The sequence below is a fragment of the Toxotes jaculatrix genome, chromosome 8 (genome assembly GCF_017976425.1).
Source record: "Toxotes jaculatrix isolate fToxJac2 chromosome 8, fToxJac2.pri, whole genome shotgun sequence".
In the NCBI taxonomy this organism is placed as follows: Eukaryota; Metazoa; Chordata; class Actinopteri; family Toxotidae; genus Toxotes; species Toxotes jaculatrix.
In genome coordinates, this window is record NC_054401.1 from 8,709,580 (window position 1) to 8,734,484 (window position 24,905).

The 24,905-nt window shown below is 44.0% G+C and overlaps 2 protein-coding genes across 3 annotated transcripts; both read right to left on the reverse strand.

The window, feature by feature from the left end:
* Positions 1-1,871: 1,871 nt before the first annotated feature.
* On the reverse strand, positions 1,872-4,709 carry LOC121185787 (gastrula zinc finger protein XlCGF57.1). Its single transcript, XM_041044201.1, has 3 exons — positions 4,591-4,709; positions 3,900-4,393; positions 1,872-3,436 (listed from the first exon to the last, which is right to left on the reverse strand). Exons 2-3 carry the CDS (start codon positions 4,357-4,359, stop codon positions 2,052-2,054), a joined length of 1,845 nt encoding a protein of 614 aa, XP_040900135.1. The 5' UTR covers positions 4,360-4,393; positions 4,591-4,709; the 3' UTR covers positions 1,872-2,051.
* Positions 4,710-5,501: 792 nt separating this feature from the next.
* megf8 (multiple EGF-like-domains 8) lies at positions 5,502-24,643 on the reverse strand. Of its 2 annotated transcripts, none has more exons than XM_041044135.1 (44): positions 24,530-24,643; positions 23,282-23,471; positions 22,966-23,129; positions 22,663-22,872; positions 22,313-22,493; positions 22,002-22,090; positions 21,244-21,457; positions 20,961-21,144; positions 20,717-20,862; positions 20,521-20,631; positions 20,232-20,383; positions 19,999-20,100; positions 19,634-19,781; positions 19,084-19,247; positions 18,481-18,684; positions 17,874-18,071; positions 17,380-17,640; positions 17,140-17,258; positions 16,905-17,036; positions 16,536-16,649; positions 16,261-16,344; positions 15,849-16,088; positions 15,512-15,696; positions 15,148-15,361; positions 14,703-14,943; positions 14,463-14,595; positions 14,034-14,284; positions 13,525-13,635; positions 13,296-13,414; positions 12,936-13,173; positions 12,676-12,847; positions 12,306-12,469; positions 12,048-12,183; positions 11,724-11,955; positions 11,484-11,610; positions 11,176-11,386; positions 10,871-11,085; positions 10,581-10,776; positions 10,293-10,461; positions 9,969-10,161; positions 9,715-9,885; positions 9,421-9,551; positions 8,755-8,887; positions 5,502-8,532 (listed from the first exon to the last, which is right to left on the reverse strand). In XM_041044135.1, exons 2-44 carry the CDS (start codon positions 23,466-23,468, stop codon positions 7,033-7,035), a joined length of 8,646 nt encoding a protein of 2,881 aa, XP_040900069.1. In that variant the 5' UTR covers positions 23,469-23,471; positions 24,530-24,643; the 3' UTR covers positions 5,502-7,032. The 2 variants fall into 2 exon arrangements, with proteins under 2 accessions (XP_040900069.1, XP_040900068.1); XM_041044134.1 differs by having other exon boundaries at positions 24,195-24,617.
* Between the last annotated feature and the right edge of the window lie 262 nt (positions 24,644-24,905).

Consider the following 24,905-nt stretch of genomic DNA (forward strand, 5'->3'; position numbering starts at 1 on the left):
GACATACAAAGAGAATCTTACACTTGTTCATCAGTAAAGCATGTCAATTATATGTACGTGTATAGATATTGTTCCTATTAATCTGTAAGAGCAGTTTTACAGGGGCTGATAGAGAAGAAAGATTTTTGTGAGAGTGAAATTTCATGATGTGCTTCCTTTCCAGACTGTCTACAGATTTAACACTTTTTAAGACTTTTTTTAATGCTGCATAGAAAGCCATTTAATATGTGTTTCAGTCATACTGGCGTATGAAAATTGATGGAAAACCAGTTGGGGCAATATTCCCTAGAATTATCAGCAGAATGCATTTTTCCATAATTCCCAGTAATATTTAACAATAATTTCTACTGATATAATTAATTTAATTCATGTGACCTGGACTCAAAAAAGTGGGATAAAACGGATGGATGGATTAGCCAAGTAAAATGATGGGTTTCTTTTAGCTCATTAACATTTTTAATTATATAAAATTAAATAATAATTTTTACAATTATTTATAGAAGTAGTGACAGTGTTTGCTACAGGTCTGTCTCACACTTTAGGTTTCCAACTGTAGCCTATAACATCTCCAGACAGCCCACAGTCAAATACAAAAACGCTATTTATAACCGTCTTTTGTAAATTCAAGACTTTTTAATGGCCTGAAAAGCTTTTTTTTTCTTTTTGAGAAACTGTATTTAATGTTTTTTAAGACCTTTCAAGTGCTGCAGATTGCACTATTTGCATAATGATATGGGTAAACTGAACTGACCTCCCTTTGAATGAGGTACGTTGGGCGGAGTTTAAGCTAATTAGCTAGAGTTATCGGAATAGCTAAACTTTAGGGGTGAACTTAAAACTTGTCCCCCTTGACAGTGGCATTTTTCTTTAACTTTAAACCGTCGCTAATCTTGTCAGAAAATGCTACCGGCTGAATGATGCAGCGACAACATTGCTTATGTCTGTTGTTAGCTACGTTAGCGCTAGCCCACCTGGTGCCTCTCATGTATTAGCATACATTCAGGTTACAGAGGTAGCCCTTAAGATGTACTAAACCGGTTTAAACACAGCCCATAAGGTCAGTTAAAACTCACCGCTGTTCTCACGGTAGTTTCAGAGAGTCTTCTGACCATCTGGTTGGAAAATATGCCGTGCACTGCACGATAAATCGCATATGTTAACCTGTTTCCCAAGTTGTAACTGTTTGCTCTCCAAAGCCAGTGGGCCGCCATCTTTGATTTTATTGGGAACCGTTTTTTTTTTTTTTTTTCCAATCACTGACATGTCAAGTAAAAATCCCACATATTCTCTGATAGCAGTTTCTCAATTTTTTTTGACAGTGTTAAAGCAACTTAAACACAACAGTGCTCTCAGAAATTGTGTGGTTTTTTTTTGTCATTTTATAGACTAAACGATAAATCGAGGAAGATAGACTCAACAAATAAACACGTGTGGAAAGTTTAAAGGTCCTGCTGTACTCTCTCTACTAAACATAAGGATGGACATGTTTTTGTATACATGCCTGCCCCTTTAGTGAAGAGATTGTTTCAAAGACAAGTCTTTTAAGTTTCCAATGGTATACGGCCAGTCATATTGTGGGTATTTAACACAAACCTTCATATAATTTGGCCAGTGATTTAACACACAGCCACATTACACAGTTTTCATGCATTCATCAAATAATTTATTGCATATTTACAGATAAAACAGCATTGATTAGGGGCAAAAAACAACCCACTATCTGCATGTCCCACTGAATTCCACCTCATATCATGTCCTCAAGCCTCCAGTTTAATAGTGTCTTGCACAACCAACCTAGGGCAACTCTAGAAAAGAAAAAAAAAATAAAGACCTGGGATAGTGCTGTAAAAAAGTTCCATGCAATAACAAAAATGAGTCATGGGTTTTAATAAGTTAAAACAGTCATCTGAGTCAAGAGGGTTACAGAAAGTTCATATAAATAATTACCTACAAATATGAGTTTACACAAAATCTAGTAGTGGGCTGTATACAGCTCCCATGATTACAATGTTAACTCAGGGCTAGTTTATTTACAGTCTTCTCAAAAAGGCTCAGCGACATTTAGCCACATGCCCAGAAAGATGGTGAGACCGAGCAAACCTGCGGAGGCAGTTGGGGCAAGAATATGGCTTCTCCCCTGTGTGAGTTAGCATGTGAGTTTTCAAATGGCCTGACAAGCGAAAGCTTTTCCCACATTCTTGACATGTGTAGGGACGCAGGTTAGTGTGACTCCTCCTGTGCTTGCCCAGATCACCAGAGGAAGTGTAACGGCGGTGGCAGTCTGGACATTCAAAGGGCTTTTCACCAGAGTGTATCCGCTTATGCTTCACCAGGTCGCCGGACTGAGTGAAACTCTTGTCGCATTCAGTGCATTTATAAGGTCTTTCACCAGTATGGGTGCGCTGGTGGTTTCGCAAATGTGCAAGGCGAATGAACCTATTTCCGCAGACTGTGCAGTGGTAAGGCCTTTCTCCGGTGTGTGTCCGAAGGTGTATTTTCAAAGCCCCGAGATCTCCAATCTTCAGCCCGCAGTCCCCGCACTGGTGAGCTTTCTCATTGGTGTGGAGTTTAGTGTGAACCCTCAGATTTCTCTGGGTGTTAAAGTTCTTTCCGCACACATTGCAGTGGAAGGGTCTGTCACTGGAATGCGTCCTCAGGTGGAGATCCAGACTTGACTTGAATCCAAACTCCTTTCCACATTCAGAACAAGAATATTCCTTCTTGCCAGAGTGTGTTGTTAAATGGCACTTGAGGTGGTGTGATCTTAAAAATGCTTTCCCACACACCTGACATTTGTACGGCTTCTCCCCTGTGTGTATTTTCATGTGTTGCCGCCAACCACTGCGCTCCACGAACCTCCTGCCACAATCTTTGCAGACAAATGGTCGATCACCTGTGTGGGTGCGCATGTGATCCTCCAGGCTTTGAGGTGTGCGCACCTTCTTGCCACATTCTGGACACTGCACACCAGTGTCCAGACAGATTGGCTTATCCTCAGATTCTGTGTTATCTGGTTCATGACACAAATGAGGCCCTTGACCCCAGGTAGCTTTGAAACTCTTCCCACAGTCAGCGCAGCTGAGATGCCCTCCTCTGGTAACCACAGACATGTTGTGCCAGCGCTGACAGTGATTCTTCAAATTCTTCAGGTACTGGAAGCTGCGTGCACAGGTTGGGCAGGGGTGGAGCCTGCGAGGAGGGGCAGAAGGATGGGCTTCACGTACATGTACCCTCAGGTGTACTTTGGAGTTAAAGGTGCTGTTGCAGACAGTGCAGGTGTGTTTGGGAATGAGGTTTAGTGTGCAGCTTGAGAGGCATTTTTTCAGTTTGTCAAGATACTGTTTCTGATGGACCCACTTCACGTGCTTCTCCAAGAAGTCCAAGTGAGTGAAGGAGACAGTGCAGTGAGGACAGGGAAAGAACTCAGACGACGACTCTATGTAGGAGAGAAATACACACACAGAAAGCAGAGAAGATTAAAAAAAAGGGATGTATTTATGTTTTTACACTTCCTTGTTATACTGACAATTTAAAATATATTAAATTATAGTCATGAGGAACAAAGCAAGGATACTGTGATGATTTTTGAACTATTCTCAACATACCATCTGATTGAAATTGTTGATTGAAACATGCCTTTCATAAGAGAACACATACTAGGTTAACTCACAATAGTTTATCAAATAAACAATTGTGATTTCTAGTAATGATAAAGCAAATAAAAATGCACTTCCCCCAGCTGCAAAATACCGCCCATCTGTGAAGCTCTGTTACACTTAGGACAACAAGTTCTGTGCAAATGCTGAAATTGGCTACCAATGTGTCAGTGCAACCAAAAAAAGAACAGGTATATCAAGGTATATCCAGGTATGACGAGCTGTTCATAAACTGGCTCCTACCTGTGCAGACCTCCTCTCCCTCCCCATAATCTTCCTGGGTGTTGCCTGCAGCCTCTGCCCCTTCTTCACTGTCTCTGTCCTCTTTAATCCACGACTCAGACTCCTCCTTGACAGCAGCTCCAGTGGATTCATACTCTGGCTGGTGGTCAGAGTCGCACTCGTCCTTTACGTGTCCCTGCTGATGGTGAACATCTAACTTGGATGTGACAGTGTCCGGCTTAGTGTCTAAACAGCTTGATGTGTCGCCATTGTGCTCCTCACTTATCTCCCGTGCATGTGGCTCCTCTTTGATTTGGACGCCAAGACCATCCCCGTTAGTGTCAACTTCATTGGCGCTTTCCTCTACCTCGCCTTTCAGCTCTAATTCATTTTCAGTTTTAACTGTGACCACGTCGTGTTGTCGCTCGTCGGTCTTTGCCTTGCGTAGCAAAGACTTCTTCTTTGCAGATCTCATCTTCATGTTGTCACCATTAGGATTTCCCCGCGTTAGTTTGCTGCGGATCAGAGAAACACAACGATGACGGCTACACACAAGGCAGTGTGAGTAACACTAAGCCAAACACAAGCGTTAATCTTCTCCATTTTGTTCATCTTTGCTATCTAACGCTAGCATCGTGGCTAAGCTAACGCCAGCCGCTTTCGCAGCTGTCAGCTTCGTTCAGCTTTTGTTTGCCTTAAAGAAAAGACTTACCGTTATTTTTATAATGGCACGATTCAGCCCGAGCTGCTTTTAAATGTTTAAGCTATCGTTTACTAACTGGCTACATCAGTGTGTAGTGATAATAACACAGGAAGAGCACTAACACTTCCTGAGGCTCTGGCCAACCAGCTCAGACCCGTCGCGTTCAGGTTACAGCCCACAGAGTAATTAAAGTGACAGCAGTAAAAGTCCTCACGTTGTACACAATCACTGAGGATCATTAGAGGCTCAGGAGGCAACATTTTAAACCCAACACTGTCTCAGAGCCCAAGGTGATGCCACACTCCAAAATCAGTTTACCAGCATTCGATTTTATCTTATTTTATTGGGAACATTCAATCAGGCTTTTTAAAAATAATATACAATACATCTGTAAGCCTTAATCTAATTCATAATCTAGACCTCACAAATATTTTTTAAATCTTTGCAATTACATTGTTTTAGATTTTAGTAGTGTTCCTGATCAGTTCAGTGTGCAAAAACATCTGAATTATCTAACTTTAAATCATTTTAATTTCTATCAAATGTCTGCATTATGGCAGCATCATTTTGTATTAACATCCCAGTTGCAGATGCTGTTGGATGTTAAGATTTTAACACTGTCCTAAAATAGTATCAGTAGTACTAATAGCATGATTTTCTCTTCTGTGCAAAACAAACACTCTCTTTCTCACACACAGAGTATTGTTCCACAGACTTTATTTCAGCTGACTCAGGACAGAGAATCTTCACGCAATCTTCTGTACAACACTGTTCCCTTCTTTGAAAACAAAACAAACCAAAAATTATGTACAAAAATAAGGTATGTTGAAAAAAAAAAACATACACAAATATACGAGACAAAAACAAAACCGTATTAATGCTTATATGTGGAGGGCTGTTATAAATAGTGACATTATTTATTTAAGCTCTAGTTTGCTTAACTATTCTGTGAGTTTTCAGTTCCTGACAAAACCTCCCATGTTTTTTTTTTTTTCATTTGATAGGAAGCCAGTAGCACCACTCTGAGGTCACCCAATGCATTGTGTGCCATCTGAGGCTGGACGACATCTTAGTGTTTCACATGAATAATGGGGCTCATTGCCTCCATGCAGTGCAAAAAGGAAAACCAAGAGAAAACAAAAAAATGAAAAAAAAACAAAACATCAACACCAACCAGTGAACAAGTAATTCAGTCTCATTGCAAATAAAAATGCTGTCAAGCCTTCCCAAAATCTCTCACCAGGAGAACTCTCTCCATTACCACTGTAATTTTTATAGTGTAACATTGTTCATACTGTATTTTTTTTTAACCACATCCAAATATTTTGATCAAATTGTAGCTATGATTGGCTAATACAATCATCTACGCAGGCACACTGCCTGAAGAAGGAAAAAAAAAAAAAAAGTCCAGTAAAACTAGCCAAACACCAACATACATTTCATGTCAACAAAATGTAACCAATTATTTCAAAAGGACACAAAATTACTTCATTTTTATGGACGAGTTCTGTTGTGTTATTAAATTATTATACTGTCAGGAACTCAAGACTAATATTGAAAACATTATCCTTCATATTTTCTTTTACAAAAACAATTCATGTAACAAAATGTAAAATATGTCTTTGTTATTGTGACATTTCTTTTAACACAAATAACAAGTGTAAGCCAGTTGACTCACAGGCAAGGCAAGAAGTGAAGGCAGACGAGCAGAGAAACAAATAACAATGTAACATAGCAGGTGAATGAATATGCAAAAACATACTCAGGAGTCTGTTTAACATAAACATAATAACTTACAAGCCTGCCATGTACTGAGTTACAATTATAAATCACTCATAACGACTATGAACCGTCTCACAAGCAACTTTGACTTTTTTTCCTATGCTGAGCTGACAATCAAAATCTTGCACATTACGCTGAACCAATTTAAATAGTCCTTTGTTCTCAATGGCAATTCTGATTGTCACTTTTTTGGGGGTATAAAGCACATGTTGGTTCCAAAGTGAGCAGATGTCTTTCTTTAACACCTCTATTGGTCAATGCAAAGAATTTTAACAACAGTCCAGCTTCAGTCTTTGTATGAGACTGACTGTCGAGTGTGCTCATACCTCTTTAGTGATCACAGACAGGATGCAACATTGTTTTGTTGATACGTATAGCAGTTGCAGTGCATTCTAGAGACAGCTGGCTTGGTCAAGTGAAGCATTGAAACACAGTATAGCAATACATCATACAATAAAAGACACTTAATAATTCATTATACAGTGTATGTACATCTCTGTTCAAAATGCTCATGTTAACTGACTCTGACATAACTCTTTCTTTTGGACTTTGTCTTCGCCTTGCGGCTATGTTTCTTTCAAAAAATTAATTTACTATATATCAAACCATTTACAGACTTATTCCATCTTTTTCATCGCTTATTTCTTTTTATATCTTTTGTTTGTTTCCCTACATAGCCATAGTGGTCAGGTGCTGATGCCCAAGCAGCCCCTTGCGCCCTGCTCCCGCCCCCGGGTGCCCCCCTCCATTGCCGTGGCCGCAGTATTCTTGCAAGTTCTGACGCAAAGTAACCAGTGCAGAGCCCAGGCAGGCACGATTTGGAGCCAAGACACCCCCAGGCAGCTGGAAGAGGACAGTGGCCACCCCAGCCATGCCATCATCTGTGGGCTCTAGGGTGATGGGCCCCACCTTAAAGGAGGAATAGGAAAAACCCATGAGCTGAGAGAGGAAGGGGTCAGAGCGGCAAAAATGCTGGTAGCCGCTGTATGTGGATGGATGGTGATGATGTGAGGCTGGGGTTCCAGCAGTTGTGCTGGCATAGTGGTGGGTGTTCAGGTAGTGCAGCGGTAGGTGCTGGCCGCTGTTGCCCCCTCCACCAAGTGTGAGGTGATGATGGTGGTGGGCCGTGGGTCCGGAGCCTGGGTCATGTTTGTAGGACACAGCTCCTGCCCTGGCCCTCTGGCCCACCACCACACCTCCTAACTTGCTTGTGCGGGCATGTGCAAGCGATACAGTGCTGCCCCCCACCCCTCCACCAGTTGAAGGCAGGTAGATGAGCTGAGGCTCCTCTGGTTCAAGATATATCGTGAGTTTAGCAAAGGGCCTTGATGCCATCTTGGTCATTTCCTGAATGTGGCGACGCTGCTCCCGACGGAAATCCAAGAACTGCTTGACCTTCCACAGGAGGACACAGACAGACAGGAAGAGGAAAAAGCAGGAGAAGAAAACTGAGAAGAACACAAAAAGATCGATGTGAGCTTGGTCCTGTCGCAGAAACAGCAGACCCTGGGACTCTCCCTGTCTCTTGTCAGTTCCCACACCTCTCAGAGCGATGTAGAAGCGGCTGGATTTCAGGGAGTGCACCTCATGAGGGAAGGTGATGACCACACGATCTCGAACACCACGGACAATCAGCACTGTCTGGGGTTTCCACACAGTGATGTAGGTGATGAGTCCTTCGGCCCGCTCCTCCCTAATTTCTCTTTCAGCTCCTGGAGTTTTTGCCTGCGTCTGCGGTGAGTTGTGGGAGAGCACCGGACCCCCGAGACTGGATGAAGCATTGGCAAACACCTTAATAGGGGACGGAGGTGAATCCTTATCTGCCCCAGTTGATGTCCCCCGAGTTCCTGACTCCTCCTCGATCTTGATGGTGTGAATCCCTGTGTACCGGTCCACGTCCACAATGAAGGTGTCATGAGAGTTTGACACATACACCTCAACCTCACCAAAGGTAACATCAATGGTGACACGAATGTCTACATTGGTGAACTTTGGCTGGGCAGCGAAGAACACGGTGCGTCCCTTTGGCAGGTTGCGAATGGTGGGATCATGGAAGCAGTTGGTCTGGGATGTGGGGTCAAAGCAGCACTCGGTATCCACGTTGAACTGACGGTAGCACTGACGCCCATTCACCGGTGTGCCATTGAAGGAGTCTTTGCACTTGGCACACTAAATGGAAGATCAAAAGAAACAAAATGTGAGCAAACCCCAGTAATGAACAGAGCAAGGTAACAAGCTTTTTTTTCTGTTTTCAATATTGATTTAATCAATGCAGAGAAAGAGAAATGATGTTGTGACATAGGCCACCTTCTGAATGTAGAAGAATATGTTGTCATCATTTTGGAAAATGAAACCCTGTCAGATTTGACATCATTTCTATCATGTGCACACCTGTTGTCTGTAGCAGTCTTTCCGGTCACTCTGGGGGCTGCTCAGACAGGAGGAGGTCTCTGTGTTGTTCTGGCAGGGGCAACCTGTGCCATCGTGTTCATTGCACGTGTCTGCATGGCCATTACACTGACACCTTCAATGAGGAGAAAATTGTTAGTTAACAAATGACATGTCACTTGAGGTTACTCATCAACTACTGTACTTACTGGACAACAGTCATGTTGGCTCTTCTATCAACCCCCAAAACAAAAACACCACAACACATACTGTCTCATCGCCCAATACATCACGGTATATACACTGCATCTGAAAAAAATCTGTACTGATTTTCTTTTTGGCCTATGTATTTATTCAATTTATAGGTATGAGGGGATTTCCATCTAATTACTAGCATTTTTGCTGCTGTAAAACCAGATGTTAAAAAAACTGTCTTTGATGATATGGTAGACTAAAAGAAGAATCAGTGTTTAGTAGTACAGCATGCAGTAAGCACTGTGTAGATTATATCTGACAGGCCTGGCCTTGTGCGTAATTCTGGACACTGCCAAAACAGACAGTATAAAAGTTAAAGCCTAAGATTATTCCATGTAACATATAAAGGCTTTGCAATGCTGCTTTGTCACAGCATGAGAATCCACTGACTGCTGAGAAGGAAAAACTGCTCACTTCTCGCACTTCCCCTGCAGCAGGAAGTAGCCACTGAGACAGCTCTCACACTTGTCCCCCACACTGTTGTTCTGGCAACTGACACACACAGCATTCTCTTCTGTTGGACCCTCAGACACCCAGTTCTGAATCTGATCAAGAGAAAAAGAGAGATGGACCCCAAAAAATAAAGAAGGAGTCAGAATAAAGACAATGCCCACCAAAAAAAACCAAAACAAGACAGAAAGCACGCTCACTAGTGTATTTGTTTTTACATATAACCAAAATAAGGCTACAAGGATTTAAGACACTTACACTGTTGGGGTCGAGAGGAAAGAGCCGTGGGTTTTCAAGGGCCTTCTTATGTTCATCCCGGGACAGACACACAGCACTGTTTCCCCTGCAAAACTCCCGACACGGACGACAAGTGCCGCCACCCTTGGCAGAGCCCACGAACAGTGGCTTGCACTTCTCACAGTGCTTACCCTAGAAGTGGGGGAATTAATATAAATTAATGTGGAAAAAGCTGTGTTTACAGTGTGTGGATGTGTATTGCTATAAGAACTTACTATGGTGTTATTGTGGCATTCAAGACAAACATCCGGTTTGTTAACACTGGCACAGTTGCTGTGTTTGTTGCAGCTGCACTGAGAAGAGCAGTTATCCCCAACAAAGCCAAAGTGACACTGGCAAACTCCTGGGGACACACATGTCCCGTTCACACAGCCTTGTGCACACACTGGCTCACACTGACCAGAAATGCTGTGCAGAAGAAAAACAAGAAGAAGTGATCTGAGTAAACCTGTAAAGTTACTATGAAAAGCAATTAAGTATTACACAACTACCCTTATCTATTCAGTGCCTGAGGCATAAATGCTAACTCCTGATCTTACCTGCTGAGTATGTAACCCTGTTTGCAGGTGCAGTGGTATCCTTGGGGTAGGTCATGGCAGTCCTGGGTGCTGTTGCAGTGGTGATGGCCGTTAGCACACTCATCCTCCTCTGGACAGTGGAGGAAAGACCAGCTGCTGTTTCTAAGTGGGCAAACGCCCTCACTCACCCCTGGGAGACAAAAACGCAGGAAGCAGACACACAGTAAGGGAATAATGTAACATTCAACTGGTTACACTCAACAATCCTAAGCTCCCTTTGACTGAATCAACTGCAAAGACATCTCTCACCATCAAGTCCTCCTTGCAGGCAGCGTCCAGCCCCATTGCCCCCACGAACAGAACACCAGCCACACTGAGGCCTGGCAATGCACTGGGAGCACTGAGTGAGCTGGGAGCACTGGGGAGAGCAAGAGTCTCCCCCAGAGAGCAGACGACCACACTGGCCTGCTTCGCATCGCAGCGGCATGAAAGATGGGCTCATGCACTGGAAGAAAGGGAGAGAGGTTATCTGCGTATGAACATGATTTTAAAGAGTAACACACAAAATACTCTGTGAAGCTTGAGCAGCGCACTCATACCTGCTGCAGTGCCATGCTCCACACACAGTGCTGCCAGCCCCCATCAGAACCTCTCGAACCCAGACAGAGGCTACAGTTATGGAGACTGTGGCAAGGTGGAGGGCACGGCAGAGGGGGAGAAGACTCCACCTGCATGGGTGAGACGTTGAGCAGGGCGTAGCTGAAACACGTCCAGTCATAGGTGGGATTCACACTCAGGATGCGTCTTGTCTCACCTGAAGAAATCACAATAACAGTCAATGTATGTTAGTGGAACTTGATGAAAATACCATAAAGCTAAATATCTTCAAGACCAATGCCCGTACCAGTCCGTTTGAACTGGCGAGTCCACATGCATTTTCCAGAAGCGGTACACTTGGGGCAGTCAGAAGCCTCACAGCTGGTCTCAGTGCAGTTGCTGGACAGAAAGATCTCTCTCTGGTTGATCCGACAGTCATGCTCAGACGTACAGCTAACAGAGCTGCTGATACAGGCCCCCTCTGGACAGTTTGTGCACCACTTACACTGTAGAACAGGCTAGAAAATTCAGTAAAGAACAGACTTTAGTTGACAGACAGTCAGTGTCTCTCTTTGAGCCAGTGATGATGGTTGTGTGTGTTGTGTTACACGTCACCTGTGATGGACTTGAAAATGTCTTAGGGTGTCGGGCCAGACATTCACTGCAGGTCTTCAGTCTGCGGCACTGGTCTGGCTGACGAGGGGTTGGGGAACAGGGAGACTGGCCAGTGAAACAGCCCATTCTGATGGAGAGTGAATAAGGATACATTTTATTTAACAGCTGCACATAACTTCAAACACAAGAACAGACTACCATTTATTTATTTATTGTCTTGCCTTCAGCCAAATACTTTACCTCTCAGCAGTATCAGAAGAAGCACAGCCTCCCCTACACCAGACGCAGCTTCCTGTGGTGGTGTTGCAGGCCTCTGGCGTGGGCAGCAGGGCACAGGGGTCAGACGGCACAGTCAGGATTAGGAGTCTGCCCAGTGTGACACCATTAAATCCTCCTGACAGGTAGAGACGGCCACCCCAGCTTGTCATGGCAAGAGACACTGAACGATTTACAGGATCTCCTATGGCTGAGACTGAAGGGAAAAGATGAAACGTGATGAGGTTATGGTATGGTAAATTATAATTTGACTGCAACTGAAGATGCAGGAAGACATAACATGGTCACCTGGTTGTATCCAGGTGTTACAGTTGATCTGATACAGAGACACAGAATTACTGTAGTCTTCTGCTTCTGTCCTCCCACCGACAATGACCATGGTGTCTTTGATCAGGGCGGCAGCATGGAAGAAACGGGACAGGGGCTGCGTAGAAGAGATGATACAGCAACAATAGATAAGTTCTCTTTATGCACAGGACTGATAGAGGATTACTGTTTGGCTTGTCTAAGTTATTGACTTGTAATAGGTGACAGAAAGCATTTTACCTTATTACCCTGCGAGGGGACCAGCAGAGACCAGGTGAGGTTGGGGTAATACAGACTGTAGAGCTCGCCTGAGGGCTCCACTGTCTCCACGTGGAAGCGGTAGCCTCCAAAGACATAGATGGCATCGGTCTGCTCATGGTAGACTGCTGAATGGCCATATAAACCTGATGTAAGAGCAAAAAGAAAAAAAAATAAAATCAGTTTGTGTCTTCAATTTTTGCACATTTTCAAAATGTAATCCTAAATTTCTCTACGAGGTAGACTAATAAAAGAACAATTTTTGTACTTCTGGTGCTGGTACATCAGTAAGTGAGTTACTGAGTGAATTAAAAACTATTACAACCCTTAACAAACAGAAGGCCTTAAAAACCTGTAGGTGGTGTGCCAGTGTGTGGGGCAATGGTCCAGTTCCCAGAATGAGGGCTGAACTCCAGCAGATGGTGGTTGAAGCCGTTCTCTGGAGAGTAACCTCCAATTAACAGCACAGATGAGTCTCTGCGTACAGTCAGAGTATGGCCCGCCACAGGAGGTAGCACTGAACTCTGTCCGAGGCAGAGGAAAATTTCATTTGTTAGAGTTAAAAAAACAAAACGACAGATATTTTGTGTTTCCATGTTATCTAATCCTAACCTTGTGTTCTCTCCAAACTAAACTGCTGAGATTGAGACTCCAAGTATCCATGGCAACACCATTTTGAGTGACACCGCCCACCACCAACATGAAGTCGTGACTGGCTCCGTGGCTTCCAGGGCCAGACTCGTGACTGGTCAGCAGTGCAGAGGCGTGGTGATAGCGAGGGCTAGGAGTCGAGCCTTCTTCCACAGAGCTTGTCAACATTTGGGTCCAACGATGCTCCAACACAGAATATCTGAACCAGAGACAAAATGCGTTGTTAAACACACAGAGACAGTACATGTGCTACATACACACACACACACACACACAAGTGCAATGACACTGTAAAATGCTTTTCAGGTTATGGGCCCCTACCTGTAGACATTTCCCAGAATGCCCTCTGACAGAGACAGTCCTCCATACATCCAGAGATTGCCCTGTGGTCCAGACACCAGGGAATGGCCCATCCTGTGGAGGAACCTGTGGGCCTGGTTCTGTAGAGCAGAAGATACATATATGAATGTGTGTTTGTGTAACGTTAATGAATTGTGCAGATTAAAACTTTTTTTTTCCCCCCACTGTTTATGTTAAATTGTGCCCCTACCACAGTCAGTTGTGTGTCCAGCAGCGTTTCCCAGACCAAGCTGTTTGAATCCCGAGGAACAGAGCAGTCTGAACCGGCCCAGCTGTCTGAGCACACACATACTCCCAGAGACTGAGACAAACAAAATATGTTAGTTAGCGATGCAGGAAAATTTGTTCTTTCAGTTTTCAGTATTTCAAAATTCTCACAGATCAACTTGAATTTCTTGCATAATTGGGAGTTGATATTGGTTGGATACCATAAACAAGACACATTAGTCCACAGTTTGTTTTTTTATCTTAAGATTATTATGAACACACCACAACAATTTAAATGGCAGAGTGTACAACTACAAAAATGCTGTGTTATGGTCCTCTGGTGCTAAACAATACAGTTTTACACAGTTTTCACATTTTATTCATTAACAAACACCTTCTAGACCCAGAAATAAAATGTCCCTGTGCCCAAAGAACAACCTGGAAAATAAAATCAAATGCAAAGTTCTTAATATAAACTGTCACAAATCTTACTGTATTACAAGCTCCTCTTCCTTCTGCTATTCCACAATCCTGAGGGCACATGGGCCGGTCACAGTGGGGTCCCCTATATCCCTGAGGGCACTGGCAGAGCCCGCTTTGGCACTGAGCTCCACCTGGACACACAGGTGATCCCTCTTCACCCTCGTCAGAGCTCCGTTGACACCGCCGCACCCAAAAAGATGCATTGAAGCCTTGGGGTTTGTTCGAAGAAACATTGGCCTCAAAATACACTGAGATCACACCTGGTGATAAAAGAAAAAAATACATCATCGTGAAAGTGACTTTACACCTTCTATGCTTACTTTCCTATTGTAAGTCAATTATGGTGAACACCCAGATTAGGGTTACACTGTGAATGGTCTGCTTATTAGTGAATGAGTAAATTGAACTGGTGCCACAAATTTAAAATCTGAAGAGTACCTGAGGTGGCCTCCACTGTGATAGGCTGAGTCCTTGTGGTGCCACAAAATGCTCCAATTAGATTGTGATCTGAATGTACAACTCCATTACCCAGAAAACGAGGAAGGCCATCAAAAACATAAACATATGAACTCTGCAAAATAAAGCAAAAGAAATGTAAAGGATAAAGTTAAGAGAATACTGACAATCTCTGATGCTACACAGCTACAGAGATGCTACACAGCTAATGTATGTACTCACTTTACAATGTGTATGAGAGTCTGGGTGTAGAGTGAGGGCTACAGGTGGACACAGCTGTCTGGGCACACAAGGTGCCAGGTTGTCAGTGACAGACAGGACCCACAGGCAATGAGAAAGTCCTCCCTTCCCCTCTGTGCCACTTCGCCATCCGAGAGAAGAGGAGAGAGGTATGGCAGAGGATGAGGTGGAGGAGAGCAGCACAGAACGGCCCTGGCACTGGCGGTAGCATGTGCCATTGTTCCTACGGGACAGAGAAAGTAAAGATGAAAGAATGTGAAAATACAAAAAACAAACCAAAAATATTTCCACTGTTTTCACACTTTATACTTTTATTTCACTATAGTTTCCACTCCTTTAATTTTAGCTGTCTTCAATTAATATAGACACAAATTAAATGATGAAAACTGGCCACTACACTCAAAGTAAATGGTGATCATCTCCTTACCTGGGGTCTCCATAGTAACCAGGCAGGCAGGACTCACAGTGTGGTCCCTGAGTGTTGTGGGTGCAGTAGCATTGGCCTGTCTGGTTGTGACAGTAGCCTCGGAGAGGGTCGCCATGGCCATTACACTCACAAGGAACACAGCCACCACCACCAGCCAGGGCTGAACCAAAGCTACCTGGGCGGCAGTGCTCGCAGTGAGGCCCTGTAGTCCAATCTGAAAAACAGAGGAGGGTATGAGTATGATTCTACTTCATAAATGTCCCAATGAAACAGTAAAAAAGCCAGATATCTTGCATTCAGCACTACTTAAAAACAAAAAAATAACTGAAAACAAGTAAATGAATGCCTTCTATAAAGGTCTCACCCTGGCATTCGTCACAGATCCCTGGAGCAGTAATACAGGTGGAATGGAAATTGCAGCCACAGTCCACATCACATTCAACACCACTCAGAACCAGGGTGGCAGGGTCAGACGTCCAGCCCAGGGAACACTCACACTCAAACCGTGGGCTCCCGCTACACTGACCCTCACGGCATTCATTGTAGCACCTATGGGAGGGGTAAAAATTGTGTGTGGGTGGGAAAAAGCAGATTTACAAAGCAATCCTGATGACTAAATGGGAAACGTGAAAAATAATTTCAGGTTAAGAGAGTTGAAACATGAATCAAAAGAGGAACACATTTTAGGTGAAGACTCTTACGTCTGGTTGCAGTGCAATGTGCCATCCCCAGTGTATCCTCTCTCACAGTGGCACTCGTAGGAGGTGGGAGTATTGATACAAGTGGCGAAGGGGTGACAGTTGTGAAGACCCAGCCTGCATTCCTCGACATCTGGACAGGTAGGGTAGGACCAGATTGCATCTTGCTCTTCATCATCCAAGTGCTCCAGCTCCATCTCCATTTCCAGCGGTCGAGGTGGGGCCGAGGTCTGGGGCTCAGGGCTGGAAGAGAAGGACAAGGAGATGTTAAGTTGCACAGGTATACTATAGCCATCTGTCCATCCATCCTTTTTGTTATTACCTATATAACAGCACTTGTCTTGTCAGTGAATGTTATTTGCTTACAGATAGATTACTGTGTCATGTCATGACAGTGTATTAAGAGACAACATACTTGGCAGCCCGTGCTTCAGCCACAGCCACACTGCAGTTATACACTGAGGGATCGTCCATTCCTGCCCAGTCTCCCCTCAGACATCTGAAAAGACAAGTAGAAAACACGAAATAAAAACAAGAAAATCACAGTAAAAATAATTACTATAAACATATTAGCCATTTGATAATGAAAATTATTAATAAGCAATTAAAATCAGTGGTCTGTTGGCATTATATGTATTTTTTGTGTGTAGTCTACTTGCTTAAGTATTGTTATATGTTTGCCATACTTACTTTCCAATTGTGGGATTGTTGTAGTCACCACACCAGCCACACTGGAATGTTCGCAGGCAGTCTGTGCACGTGTTTAAAGCTGAACACTGCTTACACTGGGGCACCGAATGAACGCTGACAGGTAAGAGAATAAAGAATGAGAATATTGGAACATTGATCCTAGGTTAATTTCAACTCAATGACAAAATATACCAAACTGCTCTCACAAAACCTCAAATGTTAAAATTTAATTGGTTCATTGTCTTGTTCTTGTTTAAATATTAAGAGTACTGCTGTGTGTTCAAATTGAGTTTTAAAAGTAATTATTATGTGTATCAACTCTCTGCTAAAAATATTATGAAAAAAGTTGAATAAATGTCCTCATTTTACCTGTCGTACCAGTCTCTGCACTCTCCATAGGGGTATTTTGTGAGGTAGGCAGCGAAATAGAAGCAGGCCTGGGCTGACTCACACCATGCACACTGGCTGGAGTTAGAGAGGCACTCACCACAGGTCTTCCTCCTTTGCAAGGCAAAAAGACGACCAGAGAGGTGAGGACAATAAGGGTGAAAGGTACGTTCGTGTGGAAATCATGTATGATCTGTAGTTAGTTTTTCCAACTCACTGGTTGCAGACTCTAGGACACCCCCTTGGGTCACGTATGGATCCATCTAGTCTTCCACGTCGACTGCACTGGTAGTCACCTTTCTTGCTAGAGTTTATCTGCCACTCGCAGTAAGGATCCTACAGGCAAAAGTTGTGTTGCAAGAGTCAGGAATAGCACACCTCCAAATTAAGTTAGATAATATCAGCAGCATAGTGACACTCTATGTCAAAACTTTTTGAGGTGTTATCTGTGCTGTACCTGAGTACAAGCAGAGCAGTCTCTGTACTCTTCACACAATGTGCACTGCTGAGGTGCCAACAGCAGATGGCGCTCATCTTCTCCCTTGCCTTCACCCTTCTCTCCCTCGGGACAGAGTTCCAGGTCTGGGCCATCCCGCAGCAGGCAGCGTGACAAAGATGGGCACCAGCCGCAAGACTGGTCGGACAGACACGCCAGACAGGACATGTACCCAGAGCAGGAACCTGAGCGGTAGGGCTCCAAGAACAAAAAGGAGATTTCCTGGAAGAAGAGGAAGTTATGGGGAAAAGCAGATATGAAATAAAAGTGCAGCTTTCGGTTCATGGCTGAAGGAATTTCATTGTGCAAAAGAAAATAACAGAAATATAAATGTGCCAGAAACATCAACTTAAAGTTGTGTTATGTTTTGTTTGTTTTCTTTTTTACTTTCACTACTTATGTACATTAAACATCTTTGCTGTTGTGGAGAAGCACTAGTTTAACTGTGCACTCACACTCCCTCCAGGCAATGTTCTGTTCCAGATCAGGGCCATCTCACTGGTCTGTCCTGAACCCGAGTTGTTGAGGTAGCCCTCAGCCTGAACGAGGTAATGGTTGCCTCTGGTCAGGTTAGAGAACAGTCTACTTCCATCTGTGCGAGCCAGTAGCTTCAACTCCTTTTCCTGCTGGGCTGCCCAACGACCCACCACCTCCTACTCCGTTAAAAGATGCATAAAGAATTAACAAGAAAGAAAGTAGAGAAGTGTTAAGTACAAATGGCAATACCTGCAAATTTAATAAATCTGTCATATAACTTTATTTGACATTGTTGCAACAGCAACACTCTAAAAGACACATGTGGTCTTGGTGTCCAATAAAGTAGATATAATTTTAAGCTAACAGAGACCCAATCCATGGTAGAGCAGATATACAAAGAGGTCTTTTGTCCTGCACTGATAACTCCTGTGGGGATGCCCAGTTTCCAACAGTAACTATTCCACATGACACAAAAATCTATGTCTAGTGAAAATTATAAGTTGTTTGGAACAACTAATCCTAATAGTACTTTCCAATTTTAAACACAACACACAATTTGAAGTGCTGATATGCACTTTCTCTCACCAGTTGGCTGGAGTTGGGCCCTGATGCCATTCGAGCCTCAAAATGGAGCCTCTGGATGCGAGCCCACATGGAGACAGTCTCAGTGGGAGGGGGTGCTGGTGGGGGAGCCCCCCACAACGGGTGGATGAAGCCCCTGAACTGCAGGGCTACGTCCATTTCTGTGGTGGGGCTAAGGATGATGTTGGTGCTGCGGAGGATGGAAACCTGGCGAAGGGGTGAGGAGGATGAAGGATAGAGGAGGATGGATGGAAGTGGAAACACATCAACAGAAGCACTATTCTCTACAAACTGCTCCACAAGTTTGACAAACTACATAAAAAGGGAATCTTCTCTATGAGTGCATTGCAGACCAGCAGAGAGAAAAAAAATGAGAAAAGAGAAGTGAGCACTGGAGTCACAAGGTTTAAAAGCCAAGTGTACAAACGAGAAATGAACACTAAAAGAGAAACAATTATAATTTCAAGGTGGAAAGGTGGAGAACTGCAGTGGGGTCAATGTGTCAAAGCAATGTTGGAGGAAGGAAGGAGGGATAAGTATAAGCAGAGAGGGAAGTAGTTACAACCACAACCAGTACAGTTAATACTTTAGATTTGGACTCCGTACCTTGTCAGGCTGGGAGTCGTTGCGGGGGTGCTGGAAGGTGAGCAGGTGCAGTCCCGGGACATAGTTCTCGGTGCGACAGGAGTGGAGGGAGGTTAGGAAAAGGGTACGCTCCCCCCACCAGCCGTACGCCCCTGAGATCTGGTCCACACGGCACGCACTTCGCTCTGTGAGACCGAGAGGGAGAGGTCAGCACACAAAAAACACATCTGACCTCTTAATATCTCATAATACAGCAGTTTCCTAAAGTGTACTACTGTACTCAAACGGATGTGATCTGTGACTTTTGTGTGACGTGTGTTCAGAAGGAGTAACAGCACATGGCCTTACTGCACTAAAGGAAGTATGTGATTGGAAAGGCAAGTCAAATTATGGTGTGAGTAGCCTGTCCAATCTCAGCTAGGTGCAGTCAAGCCACTGTGCTCCATCTCTGACACACGTCCAACATGAGTCTAGTCCCTCCCATGTCAACTCCCAACATCTTTTTTTTTTTTTTCCAGTGGGAGGCTTAGCCCTTCTCTTCTGCCCTCCTTCCTCCCTCCTTGGGTCTCACCTGACACTGGTAGGCAGGATTCATTCTGAACACACCAGCCAAATTCACCAGGGGCACGAGCCAGAAAAGCTGGAGTGCCACTGAACACTAGACAGGACTGGCAGTCAGACAGGAAGCGTGCCAGGCCCAGGCAACCAGTACTGCCACACTGTGAACACAAAGCAGGAGTTATAAATTGCAGTGGTAATGCTGACAGACATTCATACAGAAATATCAAAATAATGCAAATGTTTTGGGTGTCTGATAATGTTTGAAGGGATATAAGTATATAATATATTATTACTACACATTTGTATGCATCAATTTAAGACTGAAAGTGTTTCTCTGAGATGTAGGTTGCAAGATTGTGCTGAGCGAAGTGTTACCGGATTAGTGGGTTGGTACTCTCGACAGCGACCTTCACACCAGCTGCACTCTGGGTTCTTGAGGCACATACTTTCATCTAGTGCCTCAGCACACACAGCATCCTGGTAAGGCAATGCACACACATACAAACACAAGTATAAACAGCTTTAAACAGCAAATTTCTTTCTCTGGTCTTCCCAATAATATGACTTTCTGTTCTCTTGTTTTATGACATAATGATAGCTTCACTCACCCTGTCGCCCTGATCACTGCTGACAAAGAGTGGAACTTTGTAAGCCACCAGGTCTCCACGGGCAACACCACTGTAACCCCCAGCAACAAGCAGCACTCGCCCTTCCATCACAGCAGCAACATGAGAGTAACGCCCCCGCACAGAATCCCCACCTTTGAAAAAAAATTAAATTTTTGTAGGCATTGTGAGTGTGGGTGCACATGTAATGACGGGTTTTAAGTAAAAACTGGACTGTGTTTGTCTCAGTATGTGAGAGTTGTTGCAGAAAATAAAGTCAACAAAAACTCACGAAGTGACCATCTCTCCCCAGCAGACACCCACTGGTGACAGCCCAGATGGTAAAAGAAGATCTCCTCATCATAGCACTTCTCCTCTTGGTAGTGAATATGCACATTCCCCCCTGGGAGAGAAAGGCAGGATGAAAAAACTACTATACATGGGACTGCACTGCGGGGACTGTGTCTGCTCATTTTGTTGAGGCTCACCATAGACCACCATGTAGTTTCCAATGACGGTGGCTGAGTGGAAAGCTCTCTCTCTGGGACCTGTTGCTGGGAAACGGGAACGGAAGGATGTCCAAAACCGCCTGTCCACGTGGAACACGTCGGTGTTGTTCACCCTCACACTAAACCTTAAATAAATATACGGCAAAAGTACTTTGAGTATGTGTCAAGATTCTGTATCTTTTGACTTTGCATCCTGTATTCTAATACATCAGCGGGTATGTACCTGGCGGTGGTGGGCCGGTGGCCTCCATAGACCAGCAGTGTCCTGGATGGGCTGTGGAACACCATGGAGTGGCCAGCAGTGGCCGGGGGTTTCCCACCAGTGGGTTGAACTGTCTCCCACCGTCCAGAGCCACGCAGGCCGAACCGATACAGAGAAGAGGAAAACATATCCTCCTCAGTGCGACCTGAGAAACAAATTAAGGTCAGATTTATTTCTCAAGAGATAAATGTATGCCAATCCAAACACTGCAGGCTGTAAGGTGACACTGTAATGTGAAACCCACCTCCAAATACATAGAGATAATCGTCTACTACAGCTGCAGCATGATTAGCCAGTTTAGGAGCACCACGTGTATTTGAAAAGCCAAGCTGTTGCCAGTCATCATGAAGTGGCCGATACATCCAGACATCATTGGCCAGGGAGCCGTTAGCTAGCTCTCCTCCAAAGATAACCATGTTACCCATCCATTCTACAGCTGTGTGGGAATGACGAGCGACCTAATGACACAAGAGAGCCAAACCAGAAAACAGGAGAATGTGTTAATTTGTTCTAGAATAATCTAATTACTATTAAAACTGCATTTACACAATAATCACATTTAAGTTCTATCATACTTTAAACCACATCTGGCATATTTTAAGTGCATTCATCATATGACACTGTGGGCTGTGGAGTTGTTGCCATGGTGTCTGGCTCTGTGGTGAAAATAATGTGCATTTGTATCTGAGTTTTACAAATGATCTTCTGTTCAACTGTGAAACCCATGCTTGTGAGACTTGCATGTTTCAGATTGAGTTTATGCCAGACACTGTATTAAAAGTTATTTTGTTTTTTTTGACTATTCGCTCACGTTATATGACGAATTGTGTTTCTTTTCATCTTTCTGCCAGGAAATAAGGTTTTCTCCCGTGGAATTCTAGCTGTGCTGACAGGTTTAAGGAAACCAGGTTTCTTGCTTCCCTTTTAGTTTAAGTTTAGAGATGAGATGCAAGAGCAGAAGGAGGCAAAACCAGTGTGTGTGTGTATCCACGAACCACTTACAGGAGAGTGACCATAAGACCTGCTGTCCCATTGACTGGATGTGAAATTGTATTTGATCAAATCACCAAGAGCTCTGTTCAGATCAAACCCTGCAGGGGAAAGAAGTAATATTCAAATATACACTGTAGTCATTAATAATGAAAAACAATAAAAGATAATAGAGAACAGAAATATTACAGCTGGTTAAAAACTAAAATAAAATAAAAATTCTGTTGTGGCAATCAACAGTGTTACAAGTTAGAATTTAATAAACAAAATAACATACATCATTTAAACAACATCTGAAAAAATATGCAGTATGTCACTCTCACCTCCAAACAAGTACATGGCTCCAGTGGAGGACAGATATACACCAGCAGAACCTGTCCTGGGAGGCGTGTAGGGGTTCCCCTCACTCACACGCCACCACTGTCCCACTCCGTTGTCATCGTGGAGACCAAGCTGGCAGCTCTGACCCAGGTAGCCTGGGTTACACAGACAGCGTTCTCCTTTCTGATACAAAACATGGAGAATAAGAATAGTTAAATATCAGTACTCAATGTTTCCATAAAATGCACAACTGAAACAATCAAGGTGTATTCAGGGAGAAGTGAGTAACACTTTGGCAGAAGGTTTTGGTTTGCTTTGTGTGTTCATTAATCTTCCTGTTCCTTGTTCTTACCTTGTCACACTGGCCATTGACAGAACATTCCTTAGAGCACAGAGGGCTTGTACAAGCTGCTCCTCCCCAGTCCTGATGGCACTGGCACTTTGATGTAGAGGAATCACAGCGGCCGTGACCGCCACAGGCTCCAGGGCACAATGAGAACGTATAGGTTGCATTGAAGCCCAGGAGGTTGTAATTAGCGTCACTGAAGAGATGAAGCAGCATCTGGAAGGAGGACATTAAATAATGGCCACAAATTTAAGTTCTTTACCATTGTTACAATGCTTCAGTGTCTCATTGGTTGTCTTAATTTGTTACCTTCCCAGACTTGGCTTCAATAGGCTGTGGCAATGTGTTGCCGCTCAGACTGGCTAGGAGGGGGCTCTGGTAGGAGTCACCATCATAAACAAAAAGGTAATCGTAGGTACACTCTGTGTCCATGAAGGTGAAATTCAGGACAATGCGATGGCTATTGCTGGGAGCTGCAAGATGTAAAGAAGATGGTAAATATCCGCATGATTAGTGTCAAACTAGTATTCCATTCGGCTAAAAAAAGCCTTCTGTGCGCTGTAAGTTATTTTTTAAAAGTCAATTTTCCCACGTCCAAGACAATACCTTATCTAGATAATAATACCTTTAATAAGCCATTCGCAGTTCCCATTGACAGAGTAGTTTCCTGGGCCATCTGTGACATAGCCTGGTGGTCCCCTCAACACCTGCCTGTGACCTTTGCAGTCCCCTGCCTGGCACACTGGCGACTTAGCCAACAGCAGAGTCACCAGGATGACGGAGACAGGGAGGGGAGAGGCCATCACTGGCATCGCCTGCGTGGTGGGAGGCAAGGTGTGAGAGAATCATTTGGTGTGGGTTCTAACAGACACACTTGCACCAAAAATATGCAGCAAGTAAAATTTCAGTTTGGTCGACTATGCAAAACAGAGGAACTATGCCCGCAGAATATATGCGATGGTTTCTAATGACAATAAGAGTCATGTATCCCGGTGGTCCCACAATCAACTTCGTGTGGCCCGTTACATGATTCTCTTTTGCTGACCATCTCGCTGCAAGATTTCAGATTCCAAGTCTGCGTAACCACTCTGTAAACTGCAATGCCATTCACATTGCACAGCTGAGCCTTGAGGGTGGCCAAATTACAATACTCGATATGCATTACGAGACTTAGGGGCAGGCTCTGAAAAAATAAACACCGATTCTGATGGAGCTAACAACTGCTAGCCCTATGTACAGTAGCGTTAGCTCGATGAACTAGTTTCACAAACACAACAATAACGTTAAACGGATCTTTTCACACACGCAATTGTAATGCCGTATACACACAATGCTATGTGCCAACATAACCCTTACTAATTGCGTTTCTGACACCCAACAAATTTGAGCGTAAACCAGCTAGTTTCAGCCAAAGGGAGCTCTCCGCAGGCTATCATAACAAAGCTAAGAGGTTGCTAAGATAAGCTAGCCAACCGAATACCGTTAACAGCCTGGGGCCGTCAGTGGGTTAGTTTGCAGATTCGCGTTATCATACTCACCAGTTCCCGTCTCTTTGGACCCATGGTAATTTACATTTTCGGTGACCCTTGTAACGCCTAGCTATCACATGAGCCAAGTTATCATACTAGCGAGCGATCGAGACTGACAGCCAGCTAGGTTAGCTAGTAGCAACTGATTCCAATGGACGGCAGCGGGCAGCCACTGACTGGAGTAACAACACGGTGCACCGCTAGCTTGTACGCTAGCTAGCGTTCAGCCAAATCCAGATGCGCAGTCGTCAGTGACTGCATAATCTACCAGGAGAAGTCACTCCTGAGAGTAATTCATCGTTGTGTAATTACGAAATTGTGTCTGTAGAACGCATTGCCATTACCCAAGGAGGAAATGCTGCCCGCTAACAACGAAGCCTTTTAGCAGCATCGACGCGATTCCTGCGGTCCATCTTATGGACAGATGCCCGTTGTTTTGGTGTTTATGGCTGGCGAGCAGTAACCGGTGGTTGCCAACACAAAAGACGGTAGCATGTCCCACCACTGCCATCCAGCGGAGATGGGAAACAACATTTAAACCTCTGGATACACAGACAATAATGAACTAATCATAAATGGAAAATGTTAATTACAATTTGACAATATGGTCAAGATAAATCAAAGTAAGATTTACTCAGAGCTACGTACTGACGTAACTTTTGTGCATTCTAATAATCTGTCAAGGCATCTTTTTTCCTTTTTCATTTATTTATTTTTTTA

Bases quoted from the DNA above. Each gene is read 5' to 3' on its own strand.
- LOC121185787 (XM_041044201.1), bottom strand. From the start codon at position 4,359: ATGAAGATGAGATCTGCAAAGAAGAAGTCTTTGCTACGCAAGGCAAAG. The intron at 3,437-3,899 runs GTAGGAGCCAGT...TCTCCTACATAG, and splicing joins GGGAGAGGAGGTCTGCACAG to AGTCGTCGTCTGAGTTCTTT.
- megf8 (XM_041044134.1), bottom strand. From the start codon at position 24,218: ATGGGTCCAAAGAGACGGGAACTG. The intron at 22,873-22,965 runs GTAACAAATTAA...TCCTCCTTCCAG, and splicing joins TTGAAGCCAAGTCTGGGAAG to ATGCTGCTTCATCTCTTCAG. The intron at 15,362-15,511 runs GTGAGACCTTTA...TCTGTTTTTCAG, and splicing joins GATCTGTGACGAATGCCAGG to ATTGGACTACAGGGCCTCAC.